This window comes from Schistocerca piceifrons, chromosome 5 (assembly GCF_021461385.2).
Source record: "Schistocerca piceifrons isolate TAMUIC-IGC-003096 chromosome 5, iqSchPice1.1, whole genome shotgun sequence".
NCBI classification, from domain to species: Eukaryota; Metazoa; Arthropoda; class Insecta; order Orthoptera; family Acrididae; genus Schistocerca; species Schistocerca piceifrons.
The window spans coordinates 250,042,060-250,058,890 of record NC_060142.1 but is presented as its reverse complement, the minus strand read 5'-3'; the positions used below and the strand labels follow the sequence as shown (position 1 = coordinate 250,058,890).

General features: G+C 36.8%; 1 protein-coding gene across 1 annotated transcript in view; it reads left to right on the top strand.

Annotated features, from left to right (window-relative positions):
- Nucleotides 1–16,831, top strand: part of LOC124798487 (pre-mRNA-splicing factor ATP-dependent RNA helicase DHX16) — a 135,735-nt gene that overhangs the window by 90,305 nt on the left and 28,599 nt on the right. The window contains exons 11-13 of the mRNA XM_047261925.1: nucleotides 3,760–3,900; nucleotides 6,103–6,321; nucleotides 8,035–8,165. Coding sequence (XP_047117881.1) covers nucleotides 3,760–3,900; nucleotides 6,103–6,321; nucleotides 8,035–8,165 — 491 coding nt within the window. The remainder of the gene's footprint in view (nucleotides 1–3,759; nucleotides 3,901–6,102; nucleotides 6,322–8,034; nucleotides 8,166–16,831) is intronic.

Here is a 16,831-nt window from a genome sequence, read left to right as displayed (position 1 = left end):
GTTTTAGGTCGCACCTCCAAATCGAAACAAAGTTCGCCTAGTTGTAATATGAGACACAATTTAGGTCGGATGAATGACGATACAGCTGCAGTAGTTTGGTTCGAGTCGTAAGCTTAGCAGTTACGGTTTACCAGTTAGCCATTGCTACGCGTCACGCGCTCCGTCTGTATTTATACGGATATCCTTCCTTTTTCACGTGCTTCGTCTGGTATGAATTGATTGCTTATTTTTCTTTGATCTGATAAGTGCCGTTCTCTTTGTTATAGGTGTTTACGTCACTCTAAGCTGAAAATGCATTACTGTACTGTGTCATGTTTTGTTTGTCGCATTCTGATAGTGCGTGTTTACGGCCTGTCGCCGCTCGCGGCGTGGCTTGCTTTTGTGCTCGCTACCGCCGCTTACAAATAAAAAATAGAGAGGAGTCGTCTCATTAGCGAAACATTTGTTGTTACTTACACTACTTCTTTCTTTGATAATGATCAACAAGAACCAATTAATAGACTGTGTATGATTGATGATGTTCTGAACGAAATTTTAGCGAAAATTTTTCTCCATTTGAAAATCTTTGCAGGCGCCTCTTTAGTTCATTACATTCTGCACAGAAATTAGAGTCATCTTAGATTTAAAAATCTAGTCAGTTGCCGTGCTTCATTTCTGACTGTATCACTATCAGGCATAAGAATAATACGAATATAAACATGACATGATATGTATATTCTTCCGCATTTGCTGTTGTCTCACTCTAGTTTCGTAGTTTATTAGGCAGACAGGATTTAAATGAGATAGTAGCAAACACGAAACAATACATGGCAAAATGTTTATATTCGTATTAATCTTATGGCGAAGAGAATACTACATGTGATTCACAATTCATAAAAGCTCCTATTAGCAACCATCTCTTCTCACAGGTAGGAAAAAATTCAGAACGTAGAGTTGGCCATATTGACAAACATCCCAAACAATCTTGCCAGTCGGATTTTCGTAGTACATTGAAATGCTGCTACATTCGAAGATCAACAATACAGAATTTGTATTTACTTTGTTGGATAATGTACCAAAACGCAGTGGTCGAAACTCTGGGTGGAGGAAAAAGGCTCGTCTCCCACTTTTTTTTTAAATTTATTTACTGACGCAGAGATTTTGGTGCCAGTATTTATCTTTGTGCCTACAAAGCATGCCTGTGTGGCGCTACATATATTCAACGGCAGAAGTTAGTTGTGGCGGCACCCACCAACATTTTTCAGAACTCCCGCTTGCTTTGCACTCGATTCTAAGCCGCAGGCGGTTTTTTGGATTACAAAAACCGGAAAAAAGTGCGGCTTAGATTCGAGTAAATACGGTAGGAGGTCAATCATAAGACATTGGTGAGCACTATCTCACCTTCGGTCCTAAGATGATAAAGGCAGAGTGAGAAGTAAAGCTAAATTAAGAGGAAGAGAATTAAAATGAGTATAGTATGCAGTGAAGAAAACAAGAATTGGGAATGAAGAGTAGAGAAGGAAGATTAAAAGTAAAATATCTATAAAGAAGATATTAAATAAGAAATAATAAATGAAAAATATTATGATAAAAAAGTGGGGAGTGGGATCGTGTTATTAATGGAAGTTAAGTCCAAGGTCTTACTCCAAACTCGTCCCTACTTCAAATGGTCCGTTCTATTCCTGGTGTGAGTGATCAGGGGCTGTTAGTTCGAAAAGCTATTATTGTGTTGTACCAGTAAATCCTGGTTTCTTTACAGAATTGAATGATCATGTATAAAACGGTTTCAGAATTTTGATTAAATATTTGATGTTAAACATGTATGCAAGAAAAAGTTTCAAAAAGGTTGGAAATTATGTTTAAAGTTTGTTGGAAGGCACTAAGTGCTCTCATTATCAAACACTGGATGAGTGTAGTCTGGGTGATTTGTGCTATATTTTAAGTAGAAGCTAATTTTTCATGCATCTAAAAGTTTATGGCATCAACCTCATGAACTGTGTATCATAAAATGATATAATTTTGCAGGTACATTCAGTGATATATGTGTATACTGTCTACAAAATGTGAAAGTGTTTGTAGTAAAGAAATAATAAATTAAAATATGTAGCCTGATGCTAAAGTCGCATGAATAACGAAAATTTTGCACGCGATAAGCTCTTTTTCTTTAATCCTTTTTTTTTTGGGGGGGGGGGGGGGGGGTCGCAATGAGCAAAAGTTTCCATAAAGGTTGGAAACTACGTGTAAAGTTTATTGGAAGTCACTAAGTGCACTCATTCTCACATACTGGATGAATACACGCTAGGTATGTGTGTGCCATGAGTTCTGCTGCCATAAGACATATATTCAGTTTCTAATTTGATATTTGTCTTACTATGTTAAACCCATAACATAACATTATACCTCTAAAGGGGGGTAGGATGTCGTGGAAGTTCAAAAAAATTACAAAATAATTTTTTTTTTTTTTTTTTTTTTTTTTTTACATGTGAAAGTTCATCATTTTTTCACTTCTGTTGGCTGCGTTTGTTGCTATAGGTACACGTTTCTTCATAAGTAAGAGAGATTCTTTGATGAATTTTGCACAGCATACAAACCATACTTACAGGTGTATGAAACTCTAGAAATTATTTTATTTATGAAAAAATGAATGTGCTATTACATTTTAAACTTCATGCTTAGAAAAAACTCAAATTTTACAGTTAATTATCTCAATTTTTACCACAGTTTTTAATAGATTTGGAAAATTCTAGAGTTTCATACAGCTGTTAGTATGGTTTGTATGCTGTGCAAAATTCATCAAAGGATCTCCTTTACTTATGAAGAAAAGTGTACCTATAGCAACAAATGCAACCAATGGTAAGTGAACAAAAGGTGAAATACAAATGTAAAAAAAATAAATTATTTTCTTATATTTTTGAGCTTCCACCAGTATAAGGGTAAATCCTGAATCCTCTCTGGTCTTCCTGACAAAGTTTTATGAATTTATTTTTAAAAGTATAAACAGTGGAAATTGAAAATTCCTGTGGTGTCTCTTCTGCTCCAAGTCGTCCCATTTGATGTCCTACCCCCCTTAATGAATTAATTACGACAGCATTTTAAATTTTTGAATTCTGCCAATAATTATATGAAATACAGAAAATTGAATTTTTTTTGCCCCCTAGAAGCCATTTGGTAGGTAACCTGCAACTGGGACTGGGTTACTATGCCGCAGGTTAGTCACTTACAAGGGTGCCCCTATGATAGTTTGAGTTTTTTTTGGGGGGGGGGGGGTATGGTAGACCTGGGGCTATGGAGTACTTTTAATATTTTGGAAGACAAAGGGTGACTTGTGAGTAGCTATAAAAAACAGTCCTGTTCTGACCCTGTTAAAAACCTGCGTATTATTGACTTTTAAATTATTTTCTTGAAAGGAAAGCACCTGATAACACTATATTGTTTCCATATGGGACCTGTTTCCCCTGGGGATGGGTGCCCTTGGTCATTTAGTTATGTAGATACTTTTATTTCTGTCTATTGGCATTACTAAATATTTTGCCTCCTGAAGTTAAGTACATTCCATCCCATAATTTGATTGTTAATTAAGTTTATATTGTCACACCCAACATCATATTTTTCCAGGTAGTAAGTCATATTTGTGCCAGATATTGTTGAAACTACCCCAGGAATTCCAAAATTATGCTTACATGCCACAGCTTTCCAACCTCGACATGTTACTAATAAAATAGTTCTCACAAACATTTATTTTTGTACATATAGAGTGTAACAATTATCTTTTGTTTTCAGGTTGTGTTAGCAACAAACATTGCAGAAACTTCTCTAACTATCGACAATATTATTTATGTTATTGATCCTGGTTTTTGTAAGCAAAACAATTTTAATTCAAGAACTGGGATGGAATCATTGATCATTGTCCCAATATCAAAGGTAAACATACACTACCATAACTTTATCCGTATATTCAAGTTTGTGATGTGCGTGGGCTATAATTTGACTTAGGAAGTACGACTCCCAAATGCAGGTATTTTAAAGCAGTAAGTGCAAATTTTATGTACTTGTGCATTAGTTTTTCTTAAAAATACTTTACTTGCACAAGTAATTTACTTTGACAATCTTTCCCCTTTTAAAGACAATTTAACAACCTAGATTGCATTCAGTACTATTTATTCTTGATGATTGGTTTCAATGGTTAAGACTGTCATCTTCTAATCTTTAAAAACTTGTTGTATGTCCTTTTTAGTTATGACTGTGTCAGACATGCCATGTTGACATTATAGTGAGTAGCATATAGCAGATTCCACACAGGTTTGTTAAAAATAAAAACAGATTTATCACAAATGAAAACAATACAGTTAAAAAGCACCTTGTGTAACAAGGGATGTCTGCACATGTAACATTCCACTGATGCTTGTTGGATGTTGAATTGCATAACAGTGCACATTTGCACACTTGTTTATGTTTACATGATGATTTAAATATGTCGTGTATCCTTATTCTCTTAAGAACACAGTTCAACTGACTGACAGTGCCTACTACAATCAGCTACAGGACACCAGGCTTTCTCAAACCAAGTTTGTCTTTTACTGAACCTAGAAGAGCTCTGAGAACTTCATATTTCTTCAGTAATCTTACTATTTTCAAAGAAAAACTGTCAACATATGGCAAGGTTACGATTCCTCCACGTTCTTCACTTTCTTCCGGCTCCAATTTTCCTCATAATCTCAGATTGTCTATAATAAGAGACAGAACTTTTTCCTTCAAAAGCAGCCACTGGAAGGCAAATTTCATTCTAACTGTAATTTTTTGCTGTTCATGATGATATAAAAAAAATAAGAAAAAGGTTTTCATGTGTGTGCTGTTTGTATTATTTGCAATAAACAATAGATCGTGTTTAAATGATTTTTTTCTCAAAGGACATGCCCCATTTTCTAACTAAACCACCCAGTTCTGATTTTTTATAGAACTGAGTATAGGAGACCAATCTTCAAATAGTAGAAGTGTTTTATCAACAACTCGGTGCTTCTACTGTTCGGTGTGTGGTGTCCTTTACTTCTAAACTATTTACATTCTACCACAACTTTCCTTACTATATTTACATTCTGATTTTTGCCACCCAGCACGTAGTATTTGGAATATCTTGAAAAATATCTTGTTATGTGGCTTTCAGTCTTAACTAAACACACAATTTGGAACTGTTGGGTGGAAACTGGATACAATTTACTGTCATTTCTCAGCTGCTGCTACAAACTAAGATGTAATCTTATTCTAATCCAGACTAATTTGAGATGGCTCTGTGAATTGCATTTTAGACAATATTTTGTTGATGAAATGAATCAAAATTGCTTCTTATTTTTTTATTTATCACCATTTAAAAAACCATGTGAGCTGTCCTTTTTTCCTGATTCCCAGCTGACCTCAAAAGAAAAAAAATACCAGATGCAGTGACTCATAGGAGGGACACTTAATATGTAAAACAGTTGTCATATGAGAAAAATTCAACAATAAAATAAATACTTGCAGTTTACTTGATAAAATTTTGTACACAATTTAATCATTGCAGTGTTCTTTATTTTTAAAATGATGAATCTGTAGAAAGGTGTTATTTTATACTCCCCTCTTCCTCCCCCCCCCCCCCTTCTCTCTCTCTCTCTCTCTCTCTCTCTCTCTCTCTCTCTCTCTCACACACACACACACACACACACACACACAATATTCATTGATCAGTTGGTATAGGAAACTTAACATCTACAATCTATTTTTTATGAACAGATAGTGATTCTCCCAAATGTGTGTAAAGCACTGACTAAGGAATGATTAATAATATCTCATTACATTGATTTCCTTCACCGCTGTTGTCATATGAAGGGAAACTTAACAACATTTTCATTATTGAAATGACTAAACATTTTCTGTTGTATTTCTTTATAACCCTATTTTGTGGAACTGTAATGTTAGAAAATTACTACTCATTACTTCTAGATAATTATTTCATAATTGTGTTTTATATCAGTATTTCTGAAAAATTGTGTTTGTTATGTTAGTGAAGCATATATTTATGTTGTGTTGAAACATTACAATCTTAGTACAGTTTCTAATAATTAAAAGAGGGTTAGTTGGTTTATTTTTCAGGCATCAGCTAATCAACGTGCAGGCCGTGCTGGCCGTGTGGCAGCTGGCAAGTGTTTCCGACTATATACAGCATGGGCATACAAACATGAGCTGGAAGACAATACAATCCCTGAGATACAAAGGATCAACCTGGGGAATGCAGTCCTGACTCTGAAGGCTTTAGGCATTAATGACCTGTTGCATTTTGATTTCCTTGATCCACCGCCTCATGAGACTTTGGTAAGCACAGTGCTTAACTATTATGCTGTATGCTTAGAAGATGAGTGAGAGCATATTAGAAATTATTATAATTATTATTCATTAAAGTGATAAACTGAGGAAAAAACAAAACAAAAAAGAGGTGTAGAAAGAAAAAATCTTGGAGTGGTGCAGCTTAAATTGCATTAGCCTATTTTTGAAATCAATCCCATGAAATTTATAAACTAAGTACATTAAATATATAGTACTGAAACAGCTTTGTTTTCTTTATGTCACCCAGTTTACATTACAATATTTGACAGTGAGAAGACAAGTGTCTCTGTGCCATCCATTTGAACAGCAATATTTGGAGCATTTGACTGACATACAGATTAAAAGATTTGATTATATATCTAGCTTGTGCTGCTTTTTAATATTTCCTTCATTACTTTCATCATATGAAAGAAAAGTGTGAAAGGGTGAGAGGATGTGGTGAAGGGTAGCAAAAGTCGGTCTGAGCTTAGAATTTGTAGTGATGTAAGATGGAGGAAAGGAGTTGGAACAACATTCACTGCATTATTGCATATTTTCATCTTTCTTGATTCAGTGTTTGGAATGACTTTTGCTGCCCTCTGACAGGTGTATGTCTTATCTCCCTTCTCCCCAGTTTCATTGTGGCTGATGAAGGAACTACTTTATGATTCTGAAAGAGATGCAGTTGTGTTTTAGATTTGTTTGTCTCGCTGACTTGCTTCAGTTGCTCCTGTTCGGTTGCTAGTAAATAGGTACTACTACTCTCTCTTTTGTCTTTTATTAATATTTATTTTTTACTTCCATTTTAATTTACTACTGTTTCAAGTGTCAAACATTCATTTTTGGATCATTAACTTTGAATCTGAATACTTACCTTAATCTGGTAATGCATAAAGTAATACTGCCATATGTTTCAGTTCTCTGTCGTAGTTTGTTCATAGGTCAAAGATTATGTGTGGTAATTACTCTTTTATGAAGGAAATAAGTACAAGCTAAGCACTAAATGAAAAAAATCATGTTCTGACTACTACTTGTCAGTAGTTAGCAAAGAAGAAAATAAAATGAAACATATAAGTAATTTATTATCAGTAATAATTTGGTATGTGCTGATAAGTCATTTTGTGAAGTCAAACCATTGCTGGGATTAGTGAAATCACATAGAAGAAGACTTTATATCTTTGTAGTCAGAACAGAAATAAATAATATTTTTGACATGTAAAATTTAAAGGCTTTACTTTGTTTCTCTTATTCCTCCCCTATGCTCTGTCAAGGAGTATGGGACTTCATCATCATCATGTATAGGTGTTAGACTCAGCATTTGTAATAATTTTGATAATGTTGTCTTCTAATGACTGAATTTCAGTTCATATCTTCAGTGACTGATCTGTTGTATCAAATTGTAGAAATAAATTAAGATCTGTTTACACCATGTTGTTTTACGCACAGATGTATCTTACAGATTTCTTATTGAACTTCACTTTATACCATATGCAAATGACACTGAAAGTCTGCAGAGGAGTCACAAACAAGAATACATAGTTTAGATTTACTTTTATTTATGTACATTTCACTTAAGATAAAAATGAGACATGAAATGTGTTCCTGCAAATTAAAACATTGTAAGAAATGCATGGAAGAAGTACCAAGATGTGATTGTTTCTGTGTAAACATCATGTAACTTTAACCATAGTATTCGTAGTGATGTTCTGAAACATGTTCTAGGTGTTGGCATTAGAGCAGCTCTATGCATTGGGAGCTTTAAATCATCATGGGGAACTTACAAAGCTTGGCCGAAGAATGGCAGAATTTCCAGTTGATCCCATGATGGCCAAAATGATTCTCGCTTCAGAAAAGTAAGTGAGAATGCATGCTCTACTACTTATTTGAAAACTGATAACACAGTGTAAATTCTTTATTCAAGATTGAGTGAATAGGTATTTCTGAAATATTTGGCTTCTTGTGTGACCCACAGCAAATAAACAGTAGCAAAATTTGTAATTTCTAGAGCAAAGACTTCATGTTCAGGACAAAAAAAAAAAACAAAAAATATTGTATGGATGTCTACACAGATGACTGGTGCAACAGAATAATGAATCATTTGGATACCCTTAACAGAAACATTCAAAAATTTTACTAATTAATAATGACTTATTTAATTGATTTTTTCTAAATTATGGGATCAACTCTTCTAGAGTCTGTGGTAGTGTTGATGGATAAATGTTGTCCGTAATGAAACCTCCAGAAAAAAATCACAGGATGTCAAATCTGGTAACTGTGGAGGCCAGCTGAGAAGTGCTAAGTTGCTCTGTTTGACGGCCAATCCAATGGCTTGGCAGACTTTCACTCAGATATTCATGTACTTGGGGACTCCATAGAGAGCGTACCCTGTCATGTTGAAAAATGAAGTTTTCCTTGTTCTGTTTCAGAAACAACCAGTTTTCTAAAATAGCAAGATACTGCTGACTGTTAACCGTTTTTCCATCAACAAAGAAAATACCATAAGCAGATGAGTGGGATATCACACAAAACACATTGACTCTGGGTGAATGTCATACATGTTCTGTGCTTGTGGGTTCTATAGGCCCCAGATTTGAACATTGTATTTGTTTGCTTTCCCAGTAAGGTGGAAAATCAGTTTCATAACTGAACCTGATGCATTGGGCAAAAGTGTTATCACTGTCAGTCAAATTCTGAAGCTCATCAGGAAATGCCACTCATTTGCATTTGTCGTAATAACATAGAGCCTGTAACAGCTGTAACTTGAATGGCTTCATAACTAACTGATGCCTCAGAATGTGACAAATAATTGTTGTAGGCCGTTGCAACCCTTGACTGGCACAACAAGTTGATTTTGTAGGACTGTGTTGGAAAGCAGTTTGAATTCATGCAACATTTTTGTTGGAAACATAAGGACAGCCAGGACTCTTTCCTTTATATACATTCCTTTGTCTGCAAACTGTTGGTATGATATGTGCGTGTTCTATTCATTTGGAGGATCAGTTTGGTACCTCAACCTGAAATGTCCTTGCACTGCAATCACAGAATTACACATTGTAAACTCGAGAGCACAAAATTATTTCTGTTGCGGAGTGGCAATTTTGGAACATGTGGAGGTAACCATCCAAACAGAAGACAATCAACATCTAGCAACAATGAATATAGACTAGACAATGTATTCGTTCTTCCAATAACCAAGCTGTGGTGCAGCAATCAATAGTTTTGCCAACATAATTAAGACAGCTTATTCAGATGCCTAAAATGGGACCCTACTCTGTCATGCAGCAGAAAAACAGTGGAGCTCCTGGAGAATTCTCATCTACCAGAGTATGTCATCAAAAATTTAGAGCACAAGTTCCCAGACTTAGGTTGTATGGATTACATCAAGTCCACACGGAAGGTATTCATTGAGGCCATGGCCACTGTGAACATAACGTCAGAAACTCGCAGATGTTCATTGAGAAAATTAAACAAATTAGAGTTGGCCCAAAAGATGTTTTATTCAGCCTGGATGTGGTCTCACTATTTACAAAAGTTCATGTGGAGGACACATTGAAACTGTTGGCAGAACGTTTTCCTCCTCAAATGATAAAGTTGTTCCGACATGTTATTAAGACCACCTACATCTTGTACAGCAGTAAATTTTATGACATGGTGGATGGAATGGCTGTGGGTTGTCTCCAGCAATGCCTTTTTTTTTTTTTTTTTTCTGGGAATGTGCATTAAATTCGGCTCCCATTTGACCATCTTCACTTTATCATTAGATTTACGACATGCTTATGATCTGGTGACACGATGTAAAAGCTCTTGAACATTTCCAGGGACATGCGAACAGCTTGCACCTAAACATCCAGTTCACCATTGAGACGGAGAAAGATGGAAGACTACAGTTTTTAGATGTTCTGGTACAACGAAAGTCAGCTCAACGTCTCGGCCACTCAGTGTACAGCAAGCAAACACACACTGATTTTTATCTTAGTGCACAGAGTTTTCACTATCCAGTCCAGAAGAGAGCAACTTTAAATATGCTGGTACACAGAGCAAAAACTGTTCCTGACAAGGACCTCTTGGGTTTTGAAATTAATCATCTGAAGTATGTATTCTGGAAGAACAGCAGTCAATCATGTGATATCAAGTCAGTGTTCTCCAAGAAAAGGAAACGTGTAAATGTTGAACATTCACTTGATGAAGCACTGATTGCCCAGTTTGAATAAGCAGGAAGGACATCTGGGCCACATTGGGAATGAATTTTGCACAATAATGAACATTGCCCAAGAACAGTTGTAGTTGTTTCGGGTGCTGAGGAGTTGTTAAGTTATTGATTGTGTCCATATAATCCTTTGTGGGCATGAGCTCTTGCTTACTTGATATATGTCTGAGGTAGTTTACACTTGGCTCAAAGAAACTACATTTGTTGATGACAGTGCAGACCATGGAATTGAAGGTGCTCAAATATTGCAGGAGTGGTAATGACTCAAAATGGTTATTTGTTACAACAATATATGCTGAATGGAATATTAATCAGTAAAAACTGTTTCATCTGACCATCTACAGGCAGCTAAAGGCAACTGAAAACAGACATCACAAGGATCTATTTTGGAAAAATAATCTCTCCGTCCTCCTTTCCCTCAATTTTTCCAACAATTCCTCTAGCTTACAAATGAGATACACATCTAAAGCTTAAGCTTTAATGAAAGATATAAAGTCACCATCATTTGGCTACTTAACTACTACCATTGGCATTGCCCACAGGCTAGATGATACTGGGGATATTACTTCCATACAATGAAATCTAAGTAGCTCTGCTTTAACTTGATTGCACATGCTCTACAAAACTTAGACATTGGTGATTGCTTTAAAGATACATGGGCACAACTTAATGTAGGTTCAAAACCTATATTGCACACACCCTGTATCAAGCTCTTTGAATGGAATTGTGGTTCAAACTAGGTTCTTTTGGTCTGAATTTAGAAACTAAAAAGCATAATATGGTCGAATCCAAAAATATTAATTGTCATGCAAGAGTTTACTACCAGTAGGATTATTTCCCAAGCTGTATGTTTACTTAGCTTGGTCTACAAGCTGACCCATGACGCAATTGATGGTTCATTGTACCTCACCAATGTGCACTGAATGTGCTGCAGCTGTGGTGATCTGGTATGCCTGTATGTGTCCAGATTAATCACAGACACGGTTGCACCTGTATCCGACTGGAATTCTGCTATTACTCCATTAACATCCAGCTGCAGCATGAAATTCTGCAGCCTGTCTGCTGCTGCTGGTGTCACTGCCAAGGCAGATGCGTGTTAGATGCCCCAGTTTGCGACTTGCAAAACAGGTGACATCATGGGACAGCAGTGATGTTATCGATGCCTTGGGCCACAATTTGGACATGAGTAGGTTGCACCAACTTTTCTGGGAAACTTCGACAGCACACCGTTTGAGGTAGCACAGGGGTTAGTACACTGGTCAAGCGTTCAGGATGGTTGTTGAAATCTTCATGCCACCATACTGATTCAGCCTTTTGTGATTTCCGTACATCATTTATGGAAATGTTGGGTTGGTTCCTTTGAAAAGGGAATAGCCAATTTACTCCCTCACCCTTCCCTAATCAGAGCTTGTGCTCTGTCTCTAATGACCCCATTGTTGATTGAACAATAAGCTCCAATCTTTTTTCCCTCCTTCTTTGACAGCAACATGGAGCAGACTTTTGTATGAACTTATGCTCATTTTGGAACACGCCAACTGCAAACAAAGCTTGTCTCTTGATGTGTGTCTACTAGTGATGAGAACAGTGGACAGCCAACTACCGCTGTAGCTACTGAATGATATCTTGCTAAAATACTGGCACCTGGTAAACCAGATGACGACTTTAATTGGTTGTCATCAGTTGACTGGTGAATGCTACTACTACTGTTACTACTAGTACTATAATTAAGAATGAATTATCATGAAACGTAGTTTGTGCTGGTACCGATACTTTGTGAGCTTTGGCAATTTTCAGCACATTGTTCAGGTTTGGATCAGATGATTAAATCATTTGCATTAATTTTGCCGTCAGGAGCTAACATCACAGAAAAAAATCACATTTGTGTGGTACGCTTTGCAAATCAGGAGTCTATTTTGCATATGTTTGTTTATGTTGCTTAATACGTTGATTAAATTTGAACCTAATTGTGCATTTGATGACCTTAAAATTCAGTCAGTAGAAAAGCTGAAACTGCTAGGAGCCAAGAGTGGGCACAGTTTTTGCACCACTTAGTACACTTTATTACTAGAAGACAGAGTGCATACTGAATTTCTGTTCTACTTGGCACTAGTAGAATATAGTTTACGATCATTTGCACAGGTGCTAATGCAGAGACCAGTGAAACAAATAGGCAGTTCCATGGTCGATTACAACGGAGTTCACAAAGTGAATGGCGAGAAGCAAAGTCCAGTGTGTAGCAAAAGTAATTATAAGTGTGTGCAAAAAGTCCAGGGAGCGATACAAATCACAAAATTTAAAAATAGCAAGGTCAGTCACTTTGCTATCAATAGAGCTTATTGAAGGCTTCAGAGAATAGTGAGAATTATTGGTCAAATGAGGGACTGTGGTATTTATAAACACTGCCACATCAGTAGATGGGCCTATGTGCCGGTGGCGCACTCTGCTGGAGCAAGCTGCAGGTACGTTATGAAGCGTATCTCTGACCTTTCTCCGTATTTATATTTGGACTGGGTGGGGAATAGGAATCACTGTCAGATACTAAGTTTAATCATCTGGAGGCAGCTTGATGGAGGAGTCATCCAGAGATTAGAGGTTCTGAGCACGTTCTTGTCCTTCAGATGGCGAAACTTTCCATAAAGATGGAAGAATCAACAATCGCCAAAGGCATGAGGATTTAGAAGACAATGCAAACCACTGCAGTAAAGACAAATAATGTGAGATATCCAGGTGGACCAGACTCTTCTCCTGATGTAGCCGAAACCTTTAGAGAAAACCTCAGTTCACTTGTATGTGAATTCCTCAATCATACTGTCGTCATTGGCGGAGACTTTATTCATCCAACAATTAAGTGGGAAAATAAGTTTTGTTACTGGTGGGCATGATAAGACATCCTCTGAAACATTACTAAATGCCTTCTCTGAAAACTACCTAGAACAGATAGGTAGGAACCACACTCCTGGTGAAATGTATTGGATCTAATGGCAGCAAATAGACATGACCTCTTTGAGGATGCCCACATTGCAACTGGTATCAGTGACCATGATGTGGTTGTGGCAACAATGATTACCGAAGTACAAAGGACAAATAAACCAATCAGAAAAATATATATGTTCAGTAAACTAGGTAAAAAATCTGTAGTGTCATATCTCAAAGAGGAACTTGATACTTTCAGCACAAGGCAGGAACATGTAGAGGGATTATGGCTCAAGTGTAAAAAATAGTTGACCGTACTCTAGATAGATATGTACGCAGTAGAACAGTCCATAATGGAAGCCACTGTAAAGAAACTTCTAAAGAAACAGAGATTACTGTATAATAGGTGTAAAACAAAGCATAGGGCTATAGATAGTGAAATTCTGAATGAAACGAGTTTGGCTGTGAAGAGAGCAATGCGTGGTGCCTTCAAGGACTACTGTAGCAGAATATTGTGAAATGATCTTTCTCAGAACCCAGACATATTCTGGTTGTATGTAAAGACTGTTAATGGCACCAAAGTTAGTGTCAAGTCCCTAGCAAATGAGATAGGAACTGAAGTTGAGGATAACGAAACAAAAGCTGTAATGCTTAACTCCATTTTCTAATGTTCCTTTACAAAGGAAAACCCAGGAGAATTGATTGCCCCAATTTAATCCTTGTACCACTGAAAAGATTAATGAATAAGTATTTGTGTCAGTGGTGTTGAGAAACGGCTGAAATCATTAAAATGAATAACGCTTTGGGGCCTGATGGAATTCCTGTCAGATAATGTACTGAATTTGTGTCTGAGTTAATCCTCTTGTAACTATAATCTACCATGCATCCCCTGAATAAAAAATCGTGCCCAGTTCTTGGGAAAAGGCACAGATCTCACCCATCTACAAGAAGGGTAGTGGAAGTGACCCATAAAACTATCATCCAATATCCTTGACATCAGTTTGTTATAGTATCTCACAATATATTCTTATCCCAAACATATGAACATAATGACCTCCCCAATGTCAACCGGCAAAAATTCTGAAAACTTCGACATGTGAAACCCAACTTGTAATTTTCTCACATGACATACTGAAAGCTAACCAATATGAATTCCGAAAAAATAGATCATGTGAAATCCAACTCACACTTTTCTCACATGATATACTGAAAGCTTTGGATCAAGGAGATCAGATAGACGCAGTATTTCTTGATTTCCGAAAGAATTTGAATCAGTACCTCATCTATGCTTAGAGACAAAAGTTTGATCATATGGGATATCAAGTGAAATTTGTGACTGGATTCAGGACCTTTTGGAAGGGGGGGGGGGGGGGGGGGGAGGGACAGCAAGTTACCTTGGATGGAGAGTTGTCATCAGGTGTAGAAGTAACTTTGAGTGTATCCCAGGGAAGTGTGTTTAGATCCTTGCTCTTTGTTTTGTATATTAATGACTTTGCAGACAATGTTAATAGTAACGTCAGGCTTTTTGCAGATGATGCAGTTATCTATAATGAAATACTATCTGAAAGAAGCTGCACAAATATTCAGTCAATGCTTGATAAGATTTCAAAGTAGTGCTGAGGTTGCAACTTGCTTTAAATTTCCAGAAATGTAAAATTTTGCACATCACAAAATGAAAAAAATGTAGTATCTTATGTCTGTTATACCGATGAGTGACTGTTGTAATTGGTCAACTCATAACAAATACCTGGGTGTAACATAATGTAGGAATATGAAATGGAGTAATCACATAGGCTCAGTCATGAGTAAAGCAGGCAGTAGACTTCAGTTTATTGGTAGAATACTGGGGAAGTGCAGTGTACAAAGGAGATTAATTAAAAATCACTCGTGTGAGCCGTTGTAGAATATTGCTCTAGTGTGTGGGACGCATACTAAATAGGACTAAGAGGGGATATCGAACATATACAGAGAAGGGCGGGATGAGTGGTCACAGGTTTGTTTAATCTGTGGGAGAGTGTCACAGAGATACTGAAGAACTGAATTGGAAGACACTTGAAGATAGATGTAAACTATCCTGATGAAGTCTGTTAACAAAGTAAACCCTAATAACCACCGGTGCAGTGTTGTACGTACCCTCTGCCATGCACCTCATGGTGGTTTACAGAGAATAGATGTAGATGTAAATGTATCCACAGGAAACATGATATGCAACCAAAAAAGTGTCGTGATGATCTATCTATTCCCAGAAGACTTAGTTCCCCACTCTGATCTCCAGAAGCAGAATGCAGAGGTGACCATGTGGAAAAGATTGAAAAATCAATGAAAAGATTGCATTTTACAGATCAAAGCATGTAGTATCAGAAGCCTTGATGTGATAGGAAAACTAGTAAACCTGCAAAGAGAAATTGAAAGCCTGAATATATATGTAGCGGGTGGTCAGTGAAGTGAAATGGGAAGAAGATAAAGATTATATGGGAATGCAGGTTTGCGCAGTGAATTTCATTGGTGAATTTTGGTCATGAGCCAATTTGTGGCATCATTTTGTTGCAGTGCTTCAATTATTATTGTACTCATTATCATCAGGTGAAATCTTCACCTGAAGATGACCATTAGGAAATTCAGTGAAACATTGAGACACCATGACACAGCTGTTAAGTTGAAGCAGTTTCATCAGAGTGGGGAACTAAGTCTTCTGGGAATAGATAGATCTGTTAAGTTAAATTTAGGATAATATGAGGTATGTCCACAAAGTAAGTTCTGTTCAGTTATATAAAACAAACGTGTACAGATACAGAAGAAATATTTATTGTACAAAAATCTACAACTGTTAAACTACTTTTCTACATAGCTTCCTAAATTTTGTAGGCACTTGTCTTAGGTTGGCACAAATTTTTGTATGCCTTCTTCATAGAAGGCCTGAGTATTCAACCATGTGGTAACATGTTCTTTCAGCTCGCCATCATCGTTGAACTGTTGACCACCAAGGACAGATTTTAGGTGTAAGAAGAGATGAAAGTCACTAGGAGCAAGGTCTGGGCTGTACGGAGGATGATCAAACGCATCCCAGTGGAATTCCCGTAAGAGTTGTTTGGTCACATTCGCCATGTGAGGTCGGGCATTATCATGGAAAAAAACACCTTTTGACAGTAATCTTTGGCACTTGTTCTGTATTGTGCGGCAAAATTTCTTAATGGTCTCGCAGTAACAATGTGCATTGATTGTTTGGCCTTGTGGTATGAAATCAGTCAGCAAAATGCCTTTTATATCCCAGAAAACGGTGCACATGACTTTTTGAGGTGTCAAGATTTGTTTAGGCTTAAACTTCGTTAGGGATGAAGTGTGCCGCCGTTCCATTGATTGCCGTTTTGTTACAGGGGTGTTGTGCAACGCCCAAGTTTC